Here is a 10,241-nt window from a genome sequence, read left to right as displayed (position 1 = left end):
TTGAATATTTGCAGGAAAAGGAAAAGGGACACCCTCCATCACGAGTTGAATTATTCAAAGCTTGCTTTACTCATGCCAATGGAAGTCCTTCAAGTAATATTGTAGCAGAAAGATTGATAAGCTATTTTATACTCTTCAACTATGTTGTAGCAAAAATGATTTATTTTAATTATCATTATATATTTAATAAGTATCAACATGTTATGTTTTGATAAAGGCTGCAAAGAATGAATTAACAAATCAACTTCCTGAAGATTCTAATGACCCAGTGAATCAGAATGATATATTTGCTCAAATCATGGGACTAGATAGACCTGGTCGAGTACGTATGCTTGGTGAAGGTATTAGTCCATCTAATTTATGGGGAGAAGTTCCTAGTCGTGACACATGCAATCGACTAGTGATGGAACAACAGACAAAATTACAAAAAATGGATGAGCAAATTAAAAAGTAAGGCCAACATATTGCAATGCTTCTGATCAATCAAACCAGAGTCAAATTTCAAATTGTAATAGTAATCAACACACATCGCCAAGTAGTAATCCACAAATGTTTGTTCCTCACCATCCATCTTTACGAGTAAGGTTTATTTAATTTCATTTTTATTATGCATTTCATACATCTTCAAACTCTTCAAAATTTTAACTCTATTTTTCTTTTTTAGATTGGATGTTCTGTTTTGATCAAAAGTTTATTTGATTCAACGAAAATTGTGGCAAAAGGAGTGCTTCATAGCATGGATCCAAATACTATAGTAGGGAGACAAGCACTAGGACCAAATTGATGTGAAATAAGAATACAAGTTGTCCTAGAACTAGAAGAGAGTTTCATTAGACCTTATGATCTTTTACAGAAGTTTGAGGATACACTTGGAGGAATGATATCTTGGCCTTATCATCTAGTATATTTTTTACTTTTCATTGAAATATTAATAATTTTTTATATTTATCATGTAATTATAATTTTAAATAAATATGAAATGCATTTGCAGTTAACAGTAAACGAAGATTACTATTAGGTGAATATGAAATGATACTTTACATTTTCTCGTTTGGTATGATATTTAATCTTTATCATTTTTTCTATTAACTTTTTGTCTTCATTGTTTTATTTCACTAATACAAATTTATTCATTGTATTTGTAGGTGATAGGTACTTGAATTTTTGTGAAGCAATATGACGGTTGAAGATGGTTTGCCTAGTTAGTTTTTATTTTATAAGACTTTGTTCTAAAACTTATTATTTTTAGTGTAGTGTGTTGTTAGTTTTGGATGTAAAGAACTTGTCGTTAGTTTGCATTTGTAACTTTGACTCAAATATTTGTTGGATGAATTTAGATTATCTATTTGCACTTTAAATTGTATTTTATAATTTGTTTCTATTCTAAATGGTGGATGGATTGTGATGATGTTCAAATATTAAATTCATGTTATATATTCTATATAAATATTAATGATCATTTTAAATATATTTATAAATTATTATAATGACATTTGCTACTGTTATAATAGATTAGTTAAGGTGACATTTAAAATGATTTTATAAATTATCTTTACTGACACTTTTTATTGTCCTTATAAAAAATATAAATATCATAATAAATGAGTTTTTGTGACATTTAGCGTTGTCATTGTTATGATGATAACACAACATATATAAATGTCCCTAAAAAAGACTTTTCTTGACATTTTAGAGTGTCGTTATATCTTTAAATTAGGACACTTTTCATGTTAGCATTGATATTGTATAACGACATTATAAAATGTCAAGAAATTGAGGAGGGTCTAAGACGACATCATTTTATAAGACATTTTTGGTAGATGCCACCGAAACGTTAGTGTCACCATAAATATGTAATAAGAACATTTATGTGTGTCATGAAAGACTAATTTTCTTGTAGTGAGTGGAGAAGAAGAGTTCAAATGCATATGTCTGCGTACCTGCACCCGTTGCAATGGGCTTCCTTTTATACCTTTTACTAAGGCGAGACCCGGTTGCATCGCGGGGCTACCACGTAACCCCCACTTCTTTATTTGTACCCCAATCAGTTCACGTTCGCTACTTTTTTTGGCCTCCACATTCTCCACTTGCCTCCCAAGGTATTTGCCAAAAGCTGAACTGAGGGAGCCCAGAGTGATCGAGCTGTAGGGTTGAGATAGGCTGAGCAAGAGAGGTTTGGCATGGTTGGGAGAGATTGGTTGATACTAAGCTAAATGGTCGAGTAGGCTAGAGTTGTCGGGTGTAGCCGAACTAAGGAAGTCAAGGTCGACCAGATTTAGGGATGTAAACGAGCCGTATCGAGTCGAACAGTATTAGTCTCGAGCTCGGCTCGTTTAAGTTATATTTGGGCTCGAGCTCGAATCGAGCTTTTATCACAAGGCTCGAGGTCGGCTCGTTTTAGAATTATCAAGCTCGCAAACAGTTCGAGCTTAGCTCGTTATTAGCTCAATTATCAAAGTTAACGAGCCTAACTCGTTAAGCGAACTTAGATTCATTTTCGGGCTTGTTTAGAGCTCGTTTTTGGCTCGTTTTAGAGCTCATTTTTTGACTCATTTTAAAGCTCATTTTAAGGCTCGTTTTAGAGCTCTTTTTTTTTTGCTCGTTTTAGAGTTCGTTTTTTGGCTCGGTTTAAGGCTCATTTTTTTGGCTCGCGAGCCTATAAACGAACATGTTCGTGAGTTCATGAGTCGAATATCCTTAATCTCGAGCTCGGTTCGATAAAATTTCCAAGCTCGAAATCGAGCTCGAGCTCGGCTCGATAAGATAAACGAACGAACTCGAATGAACTTTTTATTGAATCGAGCTCCGAATAGCTCGTGAACCGTTTGGTTCATTTACATCCCTAACCGGATTGGAGTTGTCAGGACTAACTGAGTTAAGGAAGTTGGGCTCAACTAGGCTAGAGTTGTCGGGCCTCAGCTCGGGTCTATCGTGACCCAAATTGATCTTTTTTATATACATCTCAACTTGACTTTTGACTAAAAGGCTTGACTTCTTAACTGGGCTGAACCACATGGAGGCCCCCCATCCACCACATTAGTAATGTTAATATGTTATTATCTATTACACATTGATTTGTACTTTAATTTCTTAATTCTAATAATGTATGACATCGTTCCATGAGATACGTAAGGAGTTTTCCACTTTTCCCCATGCCATGACATATTTCACTTTGAAACTAGTGCAATTACCATTCTGCAAGGTAATGCTAAAAGTTTGATATGAGCTTGAATAATTGGTAACAGATTCGTATTTGAGCAAAAAGATAATTACGCATTAATAGAAAGATAAATTATAAAATCGAGTATATCATATGGGAGAGTATATTTTTTCTCCGACTTCGTCAGGAATTGACCTCTGCTAAACAATGAGAGTAAAATTCAATTGCTTAAGAGGAAATTGAAGAGTAAAATCTTAATCCACCTTTTTCTTTCCTTTCCTTTCCTTTCCTGCTTACTTAAAGTTCTCAATATGCGAGGTGTTTTCTTGGTTTTTGAACCAACATTTTTCAGGTCACAAGAATGTTGCATTAGGATGATGATACACAGTCATTTGCTATATATGTGGGATGCTCTATTGGTATGAAATATGGAAATCTTGCTTAGGAGATATTGCTTGTCTTTTTCTTATCATAACTTTTGTGTCTAGTTTCAGTTTTAATTAGATATATTAATTTAATTGGAGATTTTTTTTTTTCTAAAAAATCATGCATAATTACATGAAATATTAATTAATTATCTAGAAAGGAAATAATAATGTGTTTATACAGATCAAAATAGGAGAAAATGCAAATAAATAAATAAACAAATAAAGTTGTAAACTCTTTCAATATTTATTTGAAAGGAAACAAGTAAGAACACAAAATTTAATTTTATTCTTGATCCACAATCGACTAACAATGTTACCATCCTCACTTCACTTAAAAAAAAAAGTCTACATCCTTATCCAGACAAAAAGAAAAGTACAAATTATATTAATAAAAAATTTGTCTATTATATATCATCCTAATCGTTTTTTTTTGTAATTTAATAATGCGACCAATTCTTTATAAAATAAAAACTTTTTCTTATAAAATCCTTAAATACGACCGTTCTTTTTAAAAAATAGAATACCTTTTATAAAAATTTAAATAGATTTAAAAATTTGATGACTTAGTCAACTTTTTATTTTCTTATTTGAATGAATTGATTGTTTAATTTATTTCCTTCATCATTACTTTTTTTTTATTTATATTAATTTTTTTAGAAAGAAATGAATCGCTTTCTAATATAGTTTTTATATTTCAATTATTAAATTTTATTTCTACAGAATAAAAGGAAAAAATAATAATTGAGGTATTAAAAAATATCTTATATTGATCTTTTCTGTTTTCCTATATTAATTATATATTAACTTTTTTATTTATTAAATTTTATAAAAAGAGAATCAGTCCTAAGCTTATAAATTAATCTAAATAAAGACATAGCATATCTAAATTTCTTAAACGAAGCCTCAGGTAGAAACGCCTTATGTTATTTAAAGGTTAAACGAAGCCTCAGGTAGGAACGCCTTATGTTATTTAAAGGGAAAAGAAGAGATTGTTAGGTTTTGAGGTTTAGGGTTTAGTGATTGTGGTAGAGATCAGGACGATGCCTCGAGATAATGACGGCGAGGAAGAGAAGGGAGAAGAAGACAAGGGAACATTGTTGAAGTGGGACACCATTCTACCGGACGAACTCCCGCAGAAGGTGCTTTCCTTTTTGCCCACCGCCAACATCATCAAATTGGGCATCATCGTGTGCAAACGGTGGCACGAGGTGCTTCACTCCTATTGGATCAGGATGTTCCCTAGACATAGTGACGGCGAGGAGGAGGAGGAGGATGAAGAAGACAAGGGAGCGTTGGTGTCGTGGGACGCCATTCTACCGGACGAACTTCTGCAGAAGGTGCTCTCCTTTTTGCCCACCGCCAACGTCATCAAATTGGGCATCGTGTGCAAACGGTGGTACGAGGTGGTTCACTCCAGCCCCCCGTTGTCGTGGCCGATGATGGCGCCACAGAAGCCGTTGTTCTTCAGGCGCTTCTTTAACGACGCCAGCGGCTTTTCGGGCCGCGTATACGACCCTTGCTTCCTCCGGTGGTCCAACTTCGACGACTTCCTCCACTCAGACATCCAGGTCACGTCCTCCTCCTGCGGCCTGGTCTGCTTAATGAACCACGATGACAGGAACCACTTATTGGTCGGCAATCCCATCAAGAGAGATTGGAAGCTGCTTCAAGTTCTCGGCTGCCGTGACACCTTCTGCAGGACGATGGCCTTGTCGTTCGACCGCAGCACGCGTGGCTACACCGTGGTCGTTGCCGAGTGCTGCCAGAAGTTCGAGGAATGGCACTTAATCGTCCACATCTACCAATCGACCACGGAATCGTGGGACATTCACTACGCCCCAGACCTCATCCTCTGGAAAGCCAATCACCAGGCCGTCATATGCGACGGTGTGCTCTACCAATTCATGTGCCATCCATATCGGAACCCCAGCTTAATGGCGTTCGACCTCATCAAGCCGCCCTCTAGCATTTACCCTCTGATTCCTATGCCATTCCCTTGTGACTGTGCTGGATTGATCAACCTGTCGAACAAATTGGTCATGGTCGCATTGCTCAATTGGGTCCGGCCGCACAACGGAGCGGTGATTTTAGAACTTGAGGATAAGAAATGGCGGGAGGTGGCTCAAATGCCGATCTCCATGTACAAGAAGTTAGGCAGATATAATTTAATCTCCTGCGGCGCCGGGGACTTACTCTTCATGCACTCCCCAATGTGTCCGGAGCTACTGACCTTCGACATGAAGAAGAAGGTGTGGAAATGGGCGAGCCATCCCTACACCGAGGGGTCGCTCTTCTGCTTCAAACAGGGGGCCTCAGTCTTTCGCGACCTCTGCTTCGGCTTCTGCTTCGAACCGAGACTTGATGTTTTTTCTTGATCTCTTTGCTGCTTCATTTAATTTACAACTCAAAAACATATTTTTTAGTTCCTTCTTGTTTTGGTTACAAAAGAAATTTTTATTATCTGACAAGACTTTGATCGTTTGTCTATGAGATAGAGTAAGGAATCTGAACGTAGCATTGCATCTTTGCCATCTCATGGAAAATCATGACTAATTTGAAGGTTGTTTATTGCAAAGGTAAAGGGATGTACATTTAGCATTTCACGAGGTAAAGCTAGGGGTTCCCTTGGCCACTTCCGACCATTGCCTTCTCTTAGAACCGGTGCCTCATCAAGAAACTGTCCAAGAGCTATGAGGATGACTAATTGTGCATGATAAAGTACAATTAAGTTTTGTTGATAATCAATAATAGTAAGGTGAACATGAGAAATCCTAAAAGAAACTAAACAAGAATCAATATGAATTGTTTAATCCTAGTCATGCAATAATAGGCCTTATATCTCAACTACTAGAGGTCACTCCTGTAAAGGAGGTATATAAGATCTAGAATCATATTGGGTCTATTATATACAATCTTACCTTATATTTTGCAAGAGATTGTTTTCGCAACTTGAACTCATGACCTCAAGGTCAACTTTATTATTGCGTTAAGGCTTCCCTTCTACTTTAACTTGTTAACTGGATTGAAGTAAATTTATTAAACTTTATTTAATTATTAATGGTAGACTATTTGGTTTACAAATAAAATTAAAAATCTAAAATATAGTTATTCTTAGTTATCGAATAAATTGTATTTACTTGAGGTTTGTCTATATGCATGCGCGTTGTTGATCTATGCTTTTTTTTGATAATGCATTTTTTAAAGAATATCAATTATGAAACAAATAGTGCTGGTAATTTGCAAGTTCTATATATTCTTAAAAAAATTAGGTTTTGGGATGATCATTACATATCATTTGATCCACTTCATCCAAAATATAAATGATTCTATCCGAGAGCTGAGTCGATGGACGTTGGGATGTGACGCTCCTGTTGACTGGTCGAAGACTCCAAAGACGTAGATCCCTCGCCGCCGTGAACTTGCAAACACAATGTCAAGCCAGGGAGGGGTTTTCGACGATGACCCTCCGACGCTCAAGTCAAATCTCCGGAGGAAAGAAGTAAAGCGAAGAAGAAATGAAAGTTGTAGCTACAGTAAAAATGCTAGCATACCTCCGTCGAAGCCTGGGGGTCCTTATATAGGGCTCCCCGAAGGTGTGTGCACGCTTATCAAAGCATACCTGGAATGGGTGTGTCAGGAAAGTGCACCTGTCGCCATACCTTAACAACACGAGCATATCTCTGACACGACAGTAGAAGCTTCCACCGTACAATTCTCTGTCTGACCATGCTGCTGACCTTGCCATGGACCATGCCTCCTGTCGGCGACACTAGTTCCTAGGAGGATATCGTCATCCACTATTTCTGTCCTTTATCGGTCCGCACGGATGGCCCGCTCGGCTAATGCCTTTCCAGAGCCGAGCGCAGGCCACATCAGCTACTGCCTTTCAAGCGGACGCCCGCTCGGCCGGATGCTGTGTCTACTGTTCATGCTGTGTCTGCTGTTAGCCGAGCGGGATGACCGCTTGACTTCCGCTTCTTCTTGCCTGTCTATTGAGCGTCGAAAACTCGGCGTTAGGCCGAGCTGTCGAAATGCCGGGTCGGCCGCTCCTCTTGCTGGTCAGGAAGATAATCCGCCCGGTCGAACGTCTGTCGGGTGTTGACCACTTTGACTTCCGGCCGGGGGCCCTCCCTTTTACTACCGGATCACATGTCTTCCCTTCAAGTCTAATCGAAGGAGGCTGAAAGTCCGACTGGACCAATATTCTGGTGAGAGGTTGGTCGGTCGGCTAGTGGGCGAGCCAAATCCCATTCGATTCTTGCCGAACGGACCTTTCTCCCCTGGTCGGTGCTTCGTGCCTTTGTACCTTGGATACTTTCCCTCCCCGCTGTCGAGGGGGCACGGGTCGGTCAGCTACTGCTGACGCCGTCCGAATCTCCTTGTGATGCGCACGGATCACTCCCACTAAGGCCGAGCACGCGCCCATTGCCCTGTGGGGGGACGCCACGTGTCGCCGGCGCTGTCGCCGTACGTCCGAAGTGACAACTGCTGATGTGACGTTTGGCGGTTCGAATTCAACAGTCAGATGTACACTCCGATTCCTGTGCCCTAGATCGGACAACTCGGCTTGGCCAGGCCCTATCTTTATAAAGTCGCCTCGCCGACTTCTGCTTCACCTTTGCTTCTCGCGTGCTCGTGTGCTTCGGCGGTTGCTTGCATCCAGTGTCCGGCGACCCCCTACTCTCCTCTCTAGCGTCCCCTTTTCCTGTAAGCTTCGTCTCCTGTTTCTTTGTCTTCCTTTCTTGCCCTATACCCTTTTCCTGCGTCCTACTTTCTTGCCCGGCGAACTTCCGTGGGTTTTCCGACGATCTTTTGAACAAACTCCTCTGTTTCTTCGTTTTTCGCCCATGGCCAGTTCTTCCCAACTAGCCGACCTCGCCCCCGGTCCATGGTACACCACCATGGAGACTCGGTTCGACGAGGGTGACACGGCAAGCTTGATAAACGCCTTTGACCTCCCGGTTAACTATGAAATAGTTCTGGCCTCACCTTTCGACCGGCCACATGACCCGCCGCGCGGTGCGATTTGCTTTTTTCGTGATCAATTTGTGTGCTGGCCTGCGATTCCCTCTCCACCCATTTTTTTGTGAAGTCTGGAACTATTTTCGCATCCCGCTCACCCAGTTAGTCCCCAACTCCTTCCGCCTTCTGTGCGGCATAGTTGTACTGTTCACAACCCACAACATTCCCCTAAAACTGCAAATATTCCATTACTTCTACTACCCCAAGCAGTCCAAGCTGGGCACCTACCTTTTCCAGTCCCGGATCGGTTTGGTCTTCTTTGATAAGATGCCCACTTCCAATAAACATTGGAAAGACTTCTTCTTTTTCGTGAGACTCCCTGAGCGGCCTCCTATCCGGATCCAATGGCAGACCGCACTGCCACCTCCGCCCGAGTTGAAGAGGTATAAGATCCTGCCGGACTACCTTCATGCGGCCAACTTGCTCGCCGGCCTGAAGCTCAACATTCACAAGTTCTTACCAGAAGGCGTCCTGTATATGTTCGGACTGAGCCCGATCCGAACGCCTCTCCTGGGCGGTATAGGTAAGGAATTCCACTTGACTTCTTCCTTTGGGTCTAACTGATTTTCCATTTTTCTCTTGCAGCTAACACAATGATGAAATCGGTCATGCTCGGCTTGCTAAAGGCTAAGGCTGCCGAGGCCGAGGCAACTGCCGCTAAGGAAATGGAGAGGCTTGGGCTCAAGCCGGTCGGCTCTCACGAGGGCGAGGGCGAAGAAGCTCCAACTGTTGCCGAAGAATCTGCCGCGCGGACAGTCACTACTGAAGCTGCGGGAGAGACTGCTCCAATTGGCGTGCCGCTCGGATTCTGCTTCTTCCTGCCTGTCTTATGAGCGTCGGAAACTCGGCGTCAGGCCGAGCTGTCGAAACGCCGGGTCGGCCGCTCCTCCTGCTAGTCAGGAAGATAATCCGCCCGATCGAACGTCTGCAGGATGTTGACCACTTTGACCTCCGGTCGAGACCCCCCTCCCTTTTACCACCGGATCAATAAATAAAAGAGTTATTTTATCTGTGATTCAGTTATTAATTTGGTCTCAATTTCCTCCTCAGTTTTGCTAATGATAGATAAATGGTGAAAAAGATTTCAGTTTGCACACAATAAGAACTCACAGATATCCTTGTTTTTTCGCTCATATTTTTCATTGCAAATAAGCTATTCTTATCTTTTTCCTTTAAATCTCTATATTTGCGTGAATTGAGGAGCGCTGACAGCAAGGAATCTATATATTTTATTTTAAAATTTTGTTTTGTTCCTGATTCCTTTTCTGTTTCTCTTTCTGTCCACCTGGTTTCTGTTTGTTCTGGTTAATATAGAGTTGGTTTTTTAAAACTTTTTGGCCTTGAAAGGTCCAATCTGAAGTGAGGATTATTACAGTTTCTTTTGCTTGTTCTTTTTACTTGTTTTGAGTTGTTGAATCCAAGTGTTTACAGGTCTAGTGTCTGGTGGGATGACAAGTCAGGGTGTTGAGCCTGTTGCTACAGTTGTCTCATAAACCACTGAGGTTTTTTTTTTTTTTGCTTCATATTACACATCTTTGTTTATTTTTAACTGTGCAGGAGAGAAGAAATTATAGTTATTTATTTTGGATGATAATTAATTTTGTGCACACATCAAATCAATAGTAGTGACC

General features: G+C 40.4%; 1 protein-coding gene across 1 annotated transcript; it reads left to right on the top strand.

Annotated features, from left to right (window-relative positions):
• Positions 1–4,628: 4,628 nt before the first annotated feature.
• Positions 4,629–5,963, top strand: LOC121986461 (F-box/kelch-repeat protein At3g61590-like). Its single transcript, XM_042540431.1, has one exon. It carries the CDS (start codon positions 4,629–4,631, stop codon positions 5,961–5,963), a length of 1,335 nt encoding a protein of 444 aa, XP_042396365.1.
• The last annotated feature ends 4,278 nt before the right edge of the window (positions 5,964–10,241 follow it).

Source organism: Zingiber officinale, chromosome 5B (genome assembly GCF_018446385.1).
Source record: "Zingiber officinale cultivar Zhangliang chromosome 5B, Zo_v1.1, whole genome shotgun sequence".
Lineage (NCBI taxonomy): Eukaryota > Viridiplantae > Streptophyta > Magnoliopsida > Zingiberales > Zingiberaceae > Zingiber > Zingiber officinale.
Note: the sequence above shows the minus strand (reverse complement) of the source record. Positions and strands in the feature narration are given on the sequence as shown.